Source organism: Rhinoderma darwinii, chromosome 11 (genome assembly GCF_050947455.1).
Source record: "Rhinoderma darwinii isolate aRhiDar2 chromosome 11, aRhiDar2.hap1, whole genome shotgun sequence".
Taxonomy (NCBI): Eukaryota; Metazoa; Chordata; class Amphibia; order Anura; family Rhinodermatidae; genus Rhinoderma; species Rhinoderma darwinii.
Genome location: NC_134697.1, coordinates 96,041,381 through 96,057,798, shown reverse-complemented (window position 1 = coordinate 96,057,798; position 16,418 = coordinate 96,041,381). Strand labels below are relative to the sequence as shown.

Sequence of the window (16,418 nt, the reverse complement as noted above, 5' to 3'; positions counted from 1 at the left end):
CCAGGACTGGGGCATGTAGTCGGAGCCAAGGCAGGCCCAGCAACACAGGGTTAACGGCTTTGGATAGGACATAGAACGACAGCAGTTCGGAGTGGAGAGCTCCCACTTGGAGCCTCAGCTGCTTGGTCACCGCTATAACTGGATCTGGTAGAGCTAATCCATTCACTGATGCAACTGTCAATGGCCTTTCCAGAGGGGTAGTGGGTAATTGAAGAAGATCCACCAGGTCTCTACAGATGAAATTACCAGCGGATTCAGAGTCCAGATACGCAGGTTCTCTCGCCGGACACTATGGTCACTGGTATGGACAATTTAGACAGAAGTCCTTTCTTACCCAAGGTTGCCTCTCCTAGCAACCCTAGGCTTTTAGATCTTTGGGGGCACAGGCGCACATGATGGCCACCGAGGCCGCAATATAGACAGAGTCCCGAAGTGCGTCTGCGTTGTCTCTCCTGGGTGGATAGCTTACACTGGTCCATCATCACAGACTCCTTAGGAGGATCGACATCTGAGGACAGCAAGGGTTGCTGCAAAGTAGGGGCCAGACTAGCAAGGCCCCCCTCCCAACAAATGTCTTGGAGGCGTTCTCGGATGCGAATATCAATCCGGGCGGACAGAAGGATGAGGTCATCCAGGGTAGACGGCAGGTCTCGAGCGGCAAGTTCGTCCTTAATTTTAGGAGACAGTCCATGCCAGAATACGGCCACCAGGGCCTCATTATTCCATAAGAGCTCTCCCGCCAGGGTGCGGAAGTGGATGGCGTACTCGCTCACGGAGGTGTGTCCTTGGCGAAGGTTAATCAAGGAAGCCGCTGCATATGAGACCCGTCCAGGCTCCTCAAACACCATGCGGAAAGTCCGGAGGAAACCCTGGAAGTCACGGGTCTCTGGTCCTTGTCTCTCTCTCCGAGATAGGGTTCGCACATGCAAGGGCCTTGCTAGTGAGGAGAGAGATGATGAAAGTGACCCTTGCACAGTCAGATGAAAATGTCCTAGTATACACCGTGTTCCAAATTATTATGCACATTGGATTTAAGTGTCATAAACATTTAATTATTAGTTTTTCAATTAAACTCATGGATGGTATTGTCTTAGGGCTCTTTGGATCATTGTAATCAATCTCAGACACCTGTGATAATCAAAGGAAAACTACTTAAGAAGGACGTTCCACATTATTAAGCAGGCCACAGGTTTCAAGCAATATGGGAAAGAAAAAGGATCTCTCTGCTGCAGAAAAGTGTGAAATATTGCAATACCTTGGACAAGGTATGAAAACATTGAATATTTCAAGAAAACTTAAGCGTGATCATCGTACTGTGAAAATATTTGTGCCTGATTCAGAGCACAGACGGGTTCGTTTAGATAAAGGCATAATGAGGAAGGTTTCTGCCAGACAAATTAATAGGATTAGGATAGCAGCTGCTAAAATGCCATTGCAAAGCAGCAAACAGGTATTTGAAGCTTCTGGTGCCTCTGGAGTCCCGCGAACCTCAAGGTGTAGGATCCTCCAGAGGTTTGCAAGTGTGCATAAAGCTATTATTGGGCCACCCCTAAACAATGCTCACAAGCAGAAACGGTTGCAGTGGGCTCAGAAATACATGAAGACTCATTTTCAAACCGTGTTTTTTACTGATGAGTGCCGTGCAACCCTGGATGGTCCAGATGGATGGAGTAGTGGATGGTTGGTGAATGGCCACCATGTCCCAACAAGGCTGCGACATCAGCAAGGAGGTGGCGGACTAATGTTTTGGGCTGGAATCATGGGGAGAGAGCTGGTAAGCCCCTTTAGGGTCCCTGATGGTGTGAAAATGACCTCTGCAAAGTACGTAGAGTTTATGACTGACCACTTTCTTCCGTGGTACAAAAAGAAGAACCGTGCCTTCCGTAGCAAAATTATCTTCATGCATGACAATGCACCATCTCATGCTGCAAAGAATACCTCTGTGTCATTGGCTTCTATGGGCATAAAAGGAGAGAAACTCATGGTGTGGCCCCCATGTTCCCCTGACCTCAACCCTATTGAGAACCTATGGAGCATCCTCAAGCAAAATATCTATGAGGGTGGGAGGCAGTTCACATCAAAACAGAAGCTCTGGGAGGCTAGTCTGACATGCTGCAAAGATATTCAAGCAGAAACTGTCCAAATACTCACAAATTCAATGGATGCAAGAATTGTGCAGGTGATAGCAAAGAAGGGGTCCTATGTTAACATGTAACTTGGCCTGCTAAGGTTTTTTTGATTGAAAGAGCTTTTGATTTCTGTAAATATGACCTCCTGATGCTGCAAATTCAACAAATTACCATCTTACTTCTCTTTACAACCTTAAAAATGTTTTGATCTGTGTTGTGCATAATAATGTGAAACAAAGAAAATCTGTTATCATTAGGAGATTTGTTCAATAAAATTCGCATTATACTCCAACGGTTGATGGCTTGAAGATTATACTGACTGTCATTTGCATCGACTATTTAGGAAAATCAGCCAAAAGTAACATTTGCATAATAATTTTGAATGCGGTGTAGTTACGGGACCCAATATTAGATCAGAGCTGTAGCTAAACTTTTCTTTTTTTATGGCAAAGATTCAGTATGCCACCACCCCCACACAGGCACACCTAGGTTTTATCAAAATTTGCCCCCCATAATCTGTACCCGTATATATACGAGGGTGAGTAAAAAATGATCCGCACTCTGGCTGTAGAATTTATTTGAATCAACTTTCAGAAAAGACAAATACATAATTGGGCGTGTTTAAAGTTAAGTCCAAGTGGACGTGTATTGTGTATGTACATCTGGGCGTTTTTACTTGTTTTACTAGCTGGGCGTTGTGAATAGAAGTGTATGATGCTGACGAATCAGCATCATCCACTTCTCTTCGTTAACACCCAGCTTCTGGCAGTGCACAGACACATAGCGTGTTCTCGAGAGATCACACTGTGACGTCACTTCCTGCCCCAGGTCCTGCATCGTGTCGGACGAGCGAGGACACAACGGCACCAGGCGACAGAGGCTACATCGACTTACCTGCAAACGCCGATGCTGCTGCAGAATCAACTGTAGCCTCTGTCGCCTGGTGCCGATGTGTCCTCGCTCGTCCGACACGATGCAGGACCTGGGGCAGGAAGTGAGTGACGTCACAGCGTGATCTCTGGAGAACACGCTGTGTGTCTGTGCACTGCTAGAAGCTGGGTGGTAACAAAGAGAAGTGGATGATGCTGATTCGTCAGCATCATACACTTCTATTCACAACGCCCAGCTAGTAAAACAAGTAAAAACGCCCAGATGTACATACACAATACACGCCCAGTTGTACTTAAGAAAGGCTAATTTGCATAAATATAAAAATGCTCATAAAAACGTTGCTCTTATCTACATTGCAGCGCCGATCTGCTGCAATACGAGATAGGGGTTTGAAAATCTGGTGACAGAGCCCCTTTAATAACATACCTCCGTTGTCCAAATGAATTTTTTGTATACATTAATACATCTGGATTTGCTCTTTTGGCCTGTATTTCTTCCAATAAATCCTGTTGACACATAGATGGCTGGTATTTGGAATATAATATGGGTGTTAATATCCTGATTATATATGCCAAGGTGACTGTATAGTGACATTCTCCTTTTTTCTTCTTTTTTAAGGACTACTTCATAATTGTTATTGGAATCACACGATCGGAAGAAGGAATCGTTGGACTCATATGTGACTGTTGCTCTTCTAGACTGCATTTATGTTGATAAAATTATATAATGAATGTAATTTTTTTGAATTTTCTATTGGTCATGTGGTGCAGCGGTACCGCATGAGTATGAATAATACCCTTGGATTAATCTGTCCATTTTTTCTATATTTTAAATCTGACTAATTCTGATCCTGTATGTGTATCCACTATGAGGTCGGTGGCGTCTCGATTGGCAGCAGTGATGGCACTAATAAACTTTTAATAATAATAGTCATTAGAATATGACTCGCTCTGATAGAGTCAATTAGGTTTATTCGCCTCTTGGCTAGTACCCACTATAAAATCTCTTGGGGATGATATATCCGCTGGAGGTCTATGTGGTGACTGGAGACAAGTTACTCTCTTATGGATAATGAGAGATGTAATCTGTACCGGGATGTTGAATACCTTGTAAGTGCCTGAACGAAAATTGCCTAAATGACGTTGTTTGCGTAAATGCGAACGGACCGTTTTCCCTCTTGTTGGAATGACATGTTGGATCTTATAAATTCCACTTTTGAGATAACTATCCTCTTTTATGTAACAAAAATAGGTTATGGTTAAACTATGGATTTACCTGGCTGGGATTGCGATATTCCCTCGTTAAAGATGGCGGTTTTGAATACCAAACAAGGGATGACGTCTCTATAGTTGAATCTCGCGAGACATACTTGAGGTTCTGCTGCTCCATGTTGCCCTGACGTTATTTGATTTGACGTTCAGTTTATCCAATCTATGCGCTCCCTGCGGGCATGGGCAGTATGGTGTGTTTAACGCCGGTTTGGTAGACTATGGACGATTACGTGCGTTACATATGAGTCTCATGATTACCTTTTTTCCGTTCATAGATCGGTGAGTGCCAGCTGATCTCATTTTTTAATCAATTACACTGTGTTGGTTTAACCAATCATAAAGATGAATTTGTATATGTTAGCCATGTTGCATCATCTGTTTGTATTATTGCATCATGTCATACCTCATGTTCACTATCTGAATTTTGTTTCACTTGTCACTTTATATTTATAATATTTATGTATTTTTATATTTTTGATTCATTATGTACTGATTTGTAACACTGATTGTCTGGGCTTTGCCCCCTATATATACACGTGTATGCTTTAACACACCTGACTTGAAAAAGCCTTCATAGAGAAGGTGAAACGTTGCAGTGGATGCTGGATGAATAAACCAGAGGTTTTTTTGAGTGCTGCTTCTATCTCTCTTTTTTGGATAGAAGTGTATTTATATGTATACGATTATGATGATAAGATCAGATTATCTCTATAAATTGCAGAGATCATTGGTTGTATATGTATTTTTAACCAGTTTTGATATGTATGTAAATTGATATCAATTGAAATGTTTTGCGGCTATATAAACTTGTCAATTAGACACGTCACACACGCCCCAGAGGAAGCCGGTGGAGCGAAACCCAGGGTCGGGCAAGAGTGTTTGGCGCAGAAATATTAAAGATTTTTACTTACCTTGATGCTTTTATTGCTTGTTACTTCTGTGGGTATGTATTAAACCTGGCGCGGAGCAATCTTTTTTCAGAGGGTCTTGCACTATGTTCTCTTCCTTTTTCCATCTATTAGAGACATAAGATCCTTCTCCTACCAGGAGTTATTTGAACGTCGAGAGATGATAGGAAGCTCGGTGGAACTACAAGGATAAGAATAACCATTCACACCCTCATTGGATTGCGGATTGTCCACTGCATTTTTCTGGGAGAGAGTGTCTATACTGAATGATATTGGACTGTTACCAGCACCGTCTGAGCGGTAAACTTCACTGTACTTTATATATGTCATTTAGGGTATTTGTTGGATCATACCCAATTTAGTTTTGCCTGCTCCGGTCTGAGAGATATATTGTGGGTATTTAAGCCAGGAGAAACTACCATTATATTTGATGCTTCACTGCTGCCTGCAGACCCTCATTATTGTACCGCTCTCCAGGACCCTCCACCATCTTCACTGCTGCCTGCAGACCCTCATTATTGTACCGCTCTCCAGGACCCTCCACCATCTTCACTGCTGCCTGCAGACCCTCATTATTATACCCCTCTCCAGGACCCTCCACCATCTTCACTGCTACCTGCAGACCCTCATTATTGTACCGCTCTCCAGGACCCTCCACCATGCTTCACTGCTACCTGCAGACACTCATTATTGTACCGCTCTCCAGGACCCTCCACCATGCTTCACTGCTACCTGCAGACACTCATTATTGTACCGCTCTCCAGGACCCTCCACCATGCTTCACTGCTACCTGCAGACACTCATTATTGTACCGCTCTCCAGGACCCTCCACCATGCTTCACTGCTACCTGCAGACACTCATTATTGTACCGCTCTCCAGGACCCTCCACCATGCTTCACTGCTACCTACAGACACTCATTATTGTACCGCTCTCCATGACCCTCCACTATGCTTCACCGTTGCCTGCACTCACTATTGAACCACTCTCCAGGACCCTCCACCATGCTTCACTGCTATCTGCAGACCCTCATTATTGTACCGCTCTCCAGGACCCTCCACTATGCTTCACTGCTGCCTGCCGACCCTTATTATTGTACCGCTCTCCAGGACCCTCCACCATGCTTCACTGCTACCTGCAGACCCTCATTATTGTACCGCTCTCCAGGACCCTCCACTATGCTTCACTGCTACCTGCAGACCCTCAGTATTGTACCGCTCTCCAGGACCCTCCACAATTATTCAATGTTGCCTGCACTCATTATTGTACCGTTCTCCAGGACCCTCCACCATGCTTCACTGCTACCTGCAGACCCTCAGTATTATACCGCTCTCCAGGACCCTCCACTATGCTTATCTATTGCCTGCACTCATTATTGTACCGCTCTCCATGACTCTCCACCATGCTTCACTGCTGCCTGCAGACACTCATTATTGTACCACTCTCCAGGACCCTCCACCATCTTCACTGCTGCCTGCAGACCCTCATTATTGTACCGCTCTCCAGGACCCTCCACCATGCTTCACTGCTGCCTGCAGACATTCATTATTGTCCCGGTCCCCTGCCCTTCAGCGAACAGACTGCCTTCTGTTACAGCCAAGTATTTTAAGTTTTGAATCATAAGTCTAGAGCACCTGCTGCCATTTTTCTGCACCACAGTTGCTATGTTTTGGTGCACAGTTCAGTCGCTTGGCCTTGTTTCCACGTCAAAGGTATGGCATACTGTATCATTCTTCCATGAATACTACTTCTCGCCAGACTTTTCCAAACAGTAGATGGGTGTACCTCCTGGGCTCCATTGTTTTTTGCCAGTTCTGAGCTGATGGCACTGCTGGACATCTTCTGATTTCGAAGGGACATAAGCATGATGTGTCTTTGATCTGCTGCACTAAGTGTCCTTGGCCGACCACTGCATCTATGGTCCTCAACATTGCCCGTTTCTTTGAGCTTCTTCAGCAGAGCTTGAACAGAACATCTTGAAACCCCAGTCTGATTTTAAATATTTGCCTAGGTGAGACCTTGCTAATGCAGTATAACTACCTTGTGTCTTGTTGCTGTGCTCAGTCTTGCCATGGTGGACCTGTGACATGACACTATCTTCCACAACCTCACCTTTGTAGCAAAATTTGGCTGTTCCTTAGTTTTTAGCCTTCTACACAGCAGTTTCTGTTACAGTTAATGACTGTGTTTCAACCTTTATATAAAAATGATGATCATTATTACATGTTTAGTATAATTGGTTATTCATACAGCTGAATAAAATCTTACAAAATTCATGACTTTGTGCAAGTGTATCTAGAAGAATTGATGCTGTTTTGAAGGTAAATCGTGGTCACACCAAATATTTAATTGATTTAGACTTCTCCTCTGTTCATTCACTTGGTATTTTGTTAATTGATAAAAAATAATAATAACACTTCTATTTTTTTTTAAATTCTTACTTTACAGTATTCTTCCACAACTGTCTAAAACTTTTACATATATATATATGAGATAGATAGAAAGAAAGATATACATATATGAGATAGATAGATAGATAGATAGATAGATAGATAGATAGATAGATAGATAGATAGATAGATAGATAGATAGATAGATAGATAGATAGATAGATAGATAGATAGATAGATAGATAGATAGATAGATAGATATGAGGCATTCTTATGCCAATTTTAGCTTGATGCCTACTAGTAAAATGCCAAATCCTAGTGAACTGATAGGCCGCATTCTCAGATATTGTTCTATATATATTTTTGGGAAATGATTCAAAATGATCGGCTTCATCTCAATTTCGAGAACATTCTTTGAAATACTTAATGTCACTATGACAATGGTCTAGCTTTGACTTCTTGGAACACATATGGTGTTGGTGGAACGTTTGCTGATGGAAATGGTTGAGCAAATCCTGGAAATGTGGCTGGAACCGCAGCAGAACTTATGGAAACCGGAACACCATTTTGGATCACAAAGACCTACAACCAGAGACAACAAAGTACAGTAAAGCATGAGTCAAGTGCAGTAAACAAGTAACAGACATCTGCCACACATTTTGAGACCGGTATTGCTTTCCTTCTTGACGGATGACTTTCTGGAAGGCTTACTTTCGAAGCTCTGTGACAAAAAATTGGAGCAATGTCTTTTACCGTGTCCCTGGTCCTTTTATCTATCTCTGTTGTATGTTCTTCTACTATCTTCTGCACTGGAGGACCTACTGCCGTTTTCAACCCTACCCAACTCACAATTGTGAGCTGAATCCAAAATATCATGACTGTACTGGGTAGCTGGTCTTTTTGTACTTTTTTCCTGTGGCTTACATAGTTACATAGTTTGTACGGCTGAAAAAAGACACATGTCCATCAAGTTCCACCAAGGGACGGGAAAGGGGAAGTAAACAATTTCTACACATAGGAGATAATGTTCTTTTGTTCTAGGAAATTATCTTTGCCTTTTTGCAGCATCTCCTGTCCCTGCTGTGACGGCTCCTGCGGTGACTATTCCATAGATTCAGAGTAAAGAAGACTTGTCGCCTCCGCAGGTTGAACCTTTTTTTTTCCAGACGGAGGGAGCGCCCCCTTGTTTTTTGAGGGGGTTTTACATGGAACAGGATTTCACCATATTTTTTGTATGTGCCATTCATATATTTATATAAGTTAATCATGTCCCCCTTAGTCGTCTTTTTTCAAGGCTAAATAGGTTTAGTTCTTTTAATCGTTCCTCATAACTTAGATTCTCTGCGCCCCTTCTTAGCTTCGTTGCTCTTCTTTGTATTTTTCCTCCTTTCTATGAACTGGAGCCCAGAACTGGACTGAAAGCAATCCTTTTGCTTTTGATCTGGTCTGGTATGGTCGTTACATTGATAATATGATCATTATCTGGTCCTCAGATGTGGCGACCATACCAGACTTCATCAACTACATAAATAATAATCCATTTGGTTTGACATTCACCTATGCTTATGATTGTCAAAAAATTACGTTCCTGGATCTCACTCTAAGTGGTATTTCCAGCCTAGAGACTGTTCAGACTGGCACCTATCGCAAGCTTACTGCTGGTAATGCAATTTTGCATGGCAAGTCCTGCCACCCGGAGCACACCATCAAGGGTGTTCCGGTTAGAGAAATTTTACGAGCTAAAAGAAACTGCTCGTCTAAACAGGTGTATAAGGAAGAAACGAATAAAATTTGTAATTGTTTAAAAAAAATCGAGGTTGTCCTCAATGGACTCTGGATAGGGCTATTAATTTGGGTGAGGACAGAAAACTTTGTGATTTACTGCAAATAAAGCATACACATAAAAAGAACAAAAATGCATCTCTTGCGTTTGTTATATCGTACAGTAAAGAATATCATATGATACGATCTATAGTGTCCAAATATTTACCAGTCCTCTTTCAAGATGAGGGCTTACGTCAGATATTAGAGCCAGGTTGTACATTCTCCTCTCGGAGAGCGCCTACTTTTGGTTCTATGCTTTCACCTAGTTTAACGCAATTTTCATCCAAACAGAATTCATGGCTGTCATCAAAGGGTTTTTATCCTTGTGGAGCAAATATATGTATGTGTTGCAATTATGCACACCAAACTAAAGAAGTTATCTCAGCCATTGATGGATCTATACATAAAATTAAACAGTTCATCAATTGCAACACACGACATGTAGTTTACCAAATAAATTGTACTCTTTGTAATTTATCTTATGTTGGGTGCACTAGTCGCTCCCTTAAGGTTAGAATTAGAGAACATCTCAATGGAGCCTCTAATCCTGGAGTTAGAAATCCTTCCAATGCATCCAAACATTTTAGTCTTATGCACCAAGGCGATACCAGTAATTTTGCTTTTTCAGGAATTGAAAGAGTTAATAGACCAGTGCGAGGTGGTGATCATAGGAGAGCACTTTTGAATCGTGAGGGTTACTGGATTCTCATGTTGAACACTATAGTCCCCAATGGTTTAAATGTGAGAAATGATCTTATTCTGAACTACCAATATTTAATATATTTTGCACATTTTGTATTTTTGTGTTTGGCTTGAGATTTTATAGTTGCATTTTATACAATTTTGTATGTTTCACATGTCATCCACTTATGTGATAAAGCATACACCTGATCAAAGTGGGTGTTTTTTGTCTTGGCTGCTATTTTAGCCAGACATTCTCATTCCTTCCCCTATCTATGAGTAATGGCTCTTGAGAGCTAGAAACGCGTCAGAGGGAATGTATGTTTTATGTTTCTTGTCCACTGTTTGCTGTTCAGTCTTCCGCTGGCTATCTATTTTAACCAATAAAGAGGATTTTTTCATGTTCCACAAGGAGTGCTGAACCTTTTCCTTCTGGATATTCTAGATGAGGCCTCACTAATGGTTTGTAAAGTGGTAATATTACATCCCTGTCCCGCGAGTCCATGCCTCTTATAATACACGACAATATCCTGCTGGCCTTTGAAGCAGATGATTGACATTGTATGCTGTTATTTAGTTTATGACTTACAAGTACACCCAGATCCTTCTCAACAAGTGACTCCTCCAGTGTAGCGCCCCCTAGGACATATGATGCTGCAGATTATTACACCCAGATACTTCTCAACAAGTGACTCCCCCAGTGTAGCTCCCCCTAGGACATGTGATGCTGCAGATTATTACACCCAGATCCTTCTCATCAAGTGACTCCCCCAGTGTTACTCCCCATAGGACATATGATGCCTGCAGATTATTACACCCAGAACATACTCAACGAGTGACTCCTCCAGTGTAGCTCCCCCTAGGACATATGATGCCTACAGATTATTACACCCAGATGCTTCTCAACAAGTGACTCCCCCAGTGTAGCGCCCTCTAGGACATATGATGCTGCAGATTATTACACCCAGATCCTTCTCAACAAGTGACTCCCCCAGTGTAGCGCCCCCTAGGACATATGATGCTGCAGATTATTACACCCAGATCCTTCTTTACAAGTGATTCCCCCAGTGTAGCTCCCCCTAGGACATATGATGCCTGAAGATTATTACACCCAGATCCTTCTCAACAAGTGACTCCCCCAGTGTTGCTCCCCCTAGGACATATGATGCTGCAGATTATTACACCCAGATCCTTCTCTACAAGTGACTCCCCCAGTGTAGCTCCCCCTAGGACATATGATGCTGCAGATTATTACACCCAGATCCTTCTCTACAAGTGACTCCCCCAGTATATGAATCATTGACCACAACTTTCTGGATACGGTCCTTGAGCCAATTCTCAATCCAATTACAAACTATACTTTCTAAACCTATAGTCCTTAATTTACCCATTAGACGTCTATGAGGGACAGTGTCAAATGCCTTTGCAAAGTCTAAAAACACTATATCCACAGCGGCCCCTCTGTCTAGGCTTCTGCTCACCTCTTCATATATACACTATATCCACAGCGGCCCCTCTGTCTAGGCTTCTGCTCACATCTTCATAAAAACACTATATCTACAGCCGCCCCTCTGTCTAGGTTTCTGCTCACCTCTTCATAAAAAAAAAATCAGGTTGGTGTGACAGCTTCTGTCCTTAGTAAAACCTTTCTGGCTGTCACTTATAATACTATTTTTTGTCACATAATCCTGTATATAGTCCCTCAATAGCCCCTCAAACATTTTCCCCACGATGGATGTTAAGCTTACAGGTCTATAATTACCGGGCAAGATCTAGAGCCCTTTTTTAAAATAGGCACCACATTTGCCCTGCGCCAGTCCCTTGGCACTATACCAGTTACTAAAAAATCTCTAAATATTATGAAGAGGGGGACAGAAATAACTGAACTAAGCTCCTTAAGAACTCTAATGTGTAACCTATCTGGTCCCGGGGCCTTGTGTACATTTATTTAATTTAGCTTGCACCATATCTACATTCATCCAATTCAGTATATCAACTGATATATTAACAGCACTGGCACCGGCTACATCAGCTGCTCTCTCGTCTGTTGTATATACAGAGCGGAAGAACCCATTTAGTAACTCTGCCTTCTCTTGATCCCCTGTGACCAACTCCCCATTACCACTATCTAGGGGTCCTACATGTTCAGACCATGGCTTGTTTGCATTTACAGTCAATACATGAAGAATTTTTGGGGATTTGTTTTACTATCCTTGGCCACCTGCCTTTCATTTTCTATTTTTGCTGATTATATTACATTTTTACAGATTTATTAAGTTCTTTATATTTTACAAAGGCTACAGCTGTACCCTCAGAATTGTATTTTTGAAATGCCCTGTTTTTGTCATGTATTGCCCTTTTTACAGAAGGTGTAAGCCATGTGGGGCTTAATTTTAGTCGTTTATACTTGTTACCTATAGGAATACATTTTGCACTATAATTACCCAAAGTAAATTTGAAAATCTCCCATTTATCATTTGTCCCATTATTTGACATTAGTTCTTCCCAGTCTATATCCTGAATTGCACCCCTCATCCTGGGAAAATTGGCCTTCTTAAAATTAAGTGTTTTTGCCCTCCCAGCCTGTGTTTGTTTTTTACAGTATAGGTAAAATGTAACTATATAATGATCACTGTTACCGAGGTTTTCACAAACATTGACGTTCCCAACAAACTCTGCATTATTAGAAATGACCAGAACCAACAGTGCTTCACCTCTAGTCGGGTCTTCCACAAACTGGCCCATAACATTATCCTGCAACAGGTTGAGGAAATGTCTCCCCTTTGCAGTTGAAGCCGAACCATGACACCAATTAATATCCCGGTAATAAAAATCTCCCATTGTCACTACTGTACCCGCCTGTGCAGCCCGCTCCATCTGTTTATATTGCTGAACTTTCATCTCCTCAGTTATATTGGGGGGTCTATAGATTACACCAAAAGTAATTTTTTCAGTGTTTACCTCCCTTTCTAGTTCCACCCACAAAGTTTCAACCTCCTCACAATCTTCACCCTCTAATGTCTCATTCACACTCACCTTCATATCACTTCTCACATACAGACATACACCACCGCCTTCATATCACTTCTCACATACAGACATACACCACCACCTTCATATCACTTCTCACATACAGACATACACCACCGCCTTCACATCACTTCTCACATACTGTATCGTCCGTGGATGCGGGCTGTCAGCTCCAACCTTCCCCTGACAGCCGCAGCCACAAGTCGGCAAGCGCTGGCCCTAGCCTCCTCCTCAGGAGACGCCAGCGCTCGCATCCACTCACTTCTGCCGGATCCCGCGAAACCCACGCGTTTATTTGCCACTTCCTGATCGCTATGACGGAGATGCAAGTACCTGTCGTGGTTTTCTTAATCAATGCCAGATCCACTTCAGCTTGTATGCTAGGACATTTTCGTCTGATGGTGCCAGGGTCGCTTTCATAATTTCACTCCTCATTGGAAAGGCTCTTGCATGGGCGAACCCTATCTGGGAGAGACAAGGACCAGAGACTCGTGACTTCCCTGCCTTCCTCCGGACTTTTCCCATGGTGTTTGAGGAGAGGATCTTCAGTGGGGTCCAGAGTGTCAAGGTCGTTGCCTGGTGTGGATTAGTTCGGCTCAGCCTTCGCTGCCTCGGTCATTGGCAGGATTGTCGGGTACTTATGCTGCCTTCTCGGACGTCTTCAGCAAGAGGGAGGCGGAGACATTGCCTCCACATCGGGCATATGACTGCCCTATTGAACTGATACTTGGTGCATCCCTTCCCCGTGGTAGGGTATATCCTCTCTCCTTGCCAGAGACTCTGTCCATGTCCTATGTAAAAGAGAACTTAGAAAGGGGCTTCATACGAAAGTCTTCCTCCCCGGCAGGGGCCGGGTTCTTCTTCGTCAAAAAGAAAGATAGTTCTCTTCGTCCTTGCATCGACTACCGTGGTCTTAACCAGATCACGGTGAAGAATAAATATCCGTTGCCACTGATCTCCGAACTATTTGATCGTATGCGTGGTGCAAAGATTTTTTATAAACTAGACCTGCGTGGGGCTTACAACCTAATCCGGATTCGCCAGGGCGATGAATGGAAGACTGCATTTAACACCCGTGATGGACACTATGAGTATCTAGTAATGCCCTTCGGCCTGTGTAATGCTCCCGCGGTCTTCCAGGAGTTTGTGAATGACATTTTCCGTGACCTCCACTATGTTTGTGTTGTAGTCTACCTTGATGACATCTTGATTTTTTCTCCAGATCCTATGATGCACCAGAGATATGTCCATCAGGTTCTGCTGCGGTTAAGGGAGAATCATCTATACACCAAGTTGGAAAAGTGCTCTACCCTTCCTGGGCTACATCATCTCGAATCGAAGTCTCGAGATGGACCCTAAGAAGGTAAAGTCTGTCCTGGAGTGGCCACGTCCTCAAGGCTTGAGGACCATACAGCGCTTTCTGGGATTTGCTAACTTTTACAGGCAGTTTATTCCGAACTTCTCCCATCTCTAACCTTACTAAGAAGGGTATGAATGCCAAGGTGTGGACTCCTGAGGCAGAGTCCGCATTCAATAGCCTGAAGAGTTCCTTCACGTCAGCCTCTATCCTCCATCATCCGGATGTCTTTCTGCAGTTCTCGTTGGAGGTGGACGCATCTGTCTGTCTGGGTGGTGGTGGACCGATTTTCGAAGATGGCCCACTTCGTTCCTCTGACCGGTTTTCCTTCTGCTCCTCAGTTGGCCAAGTTATTAATCCAACACATCTTCCGCCTGCACGGCTTGCCGCAGCATATTGTGTCTGATTGGGGGGTTCAGTTTACCTCAAGGTTCTGGAGAGCCCTCTGCGGACTTCTTGGCGTGAAGTTGGACTTTTCTTCTGCCTACCATCCTCAGTCTAATGGTCAGGTCGTGAGGATCAACCAGATTTTGAAGAACTACCTACGCCATTTCATCTCCAAACAGCATGATGACTGGGTGCAGCTGCTCCCATGGGCGGAGTTCTCCTACAATAATCACACCAGTGAGTCTACTAGGAATACACCGTTCTGCATTGTCTACGGCCAACACCCACGAATTCCTCTTCCGGTGCCTGATACTTCTGAAGTACCTGCAGCTGACTCCACGTTTAGAGACTTTTTGCAAATCTGGCAGCAGACACGATCTTCCATCCTAATGGCAGTGGATAGCATGAAACGGAAGGCTAAGACAAGGAGAAGAGAGCCTCCTCGGTTTCTTCCTGGCACTAAGGTCTGGCTGTCGTCTAGGAATATCCGACTGAGGGTGCCATCATGTAAATTTACCCCTAGGCTCCTCGGACCATTCGAGGTTCTGCAACAGATCAACCCTGTCGCCTACAAGCTTCGGCTGCCTCCTACCCTCAGGATTCCCAACTCCTTCCATGTCTCCCTCCTGAAACCAGTGATCCTGAACCGATATTCCAAGACTCCGAGCCCTGCGGTTGCCTCCAACAGCCCTTTGGACATCTTAGAGGTCAAGGAGATCTTGGACACCAAGAGAGTGAGAGGAAAGGCTTTTTATTTGGTGGATTGGAGGGGGTTCAGCCCTGAAGAGAGGTCCTGGGAGCCAGATGAGAACCTCAATGCTCCTACTCTTCTGAAGAATTTTGTCTCTCGCACTGGTCCGAAGAAGAGGGGGCGTAAGAGGGGGGATACTGTAATGTCCGTGGCTGTGGGCTGTCAGCTCCAACATTCCCCTGACAGCCGCAGCCACGAGTCGGCAAGCGCAGGCCCCAGCCTCCTCCTCAGGAGACGCCAGCGCTCGCGTCCACTCACCTCTGCCGGATCCCTTAGGGTGGGCGCGCACGCTCGTGCCCGCTCTTAAAGGGGCAGCGCGTGCACCGGACCGGATGGACGAACTTTAACCCGTGAGTACCCTGGACTATGGGAGAGGTCCAGCCCCCTAATTCTATGCCTGAGCATTGTTGTGTATCCCTTAGTCTGTCTAATCAAATGGCCCCTAGTGTTTTCTGCTCCCAGTGTTCCTGTTCCCATTCCTGTACCTGTATCCCGATCTAGTGCCGTGCTTGCTACTGTCGTGCTGTGCTGGATACCACACTTGCCTGCTTCTCCACGCCTGACGTCCACCCGCTGCCTAGTTCCTGCCAAGCTACAGTCCGTGCTGCCACAGGTAACCTACATACCATAGACTGTGACCTGCACCCTGTTGGCCAGCTGCCCAACTGCCAAGGCGGTACGGCCCAGTGAGTCCACTGACCCTTCGTGACACATACATACGTATACCACCACCTTCATATCACTTCTCACATACAGACATACACCACCACCTTCATATCACTTCTCACATACAGACATAC

At 44.1% G+C, this 16,418-nt stretch overlaps 1 protein-coding gene across 1 annotated transcript in view; it reads right to left on the bottom strand.

Moving 5' to 3' along the window:
- Positions 1-7,787: 7,787 nt before the first annotated feature.
- LOC142663082 (membrane-spanning 4-domains subfamily A member 4D-like) overlaps positions 7,788-16,418 on the bottom strand; it is an 86,583-nt gene continuing 77,952 nt past the window's right edge. The window contains exon 7 of the mRNA XM_075841383.1: positions 7,788-8,170. Coding sequence (XP_075697498.1) covers positions 8,021-8,170 — 150 coding nt within the window. The 3' untranslated portion in view covers positions 7,788-8,020. The remainder of the gene's footprint in view (positions 8,171-16,418) is intronic.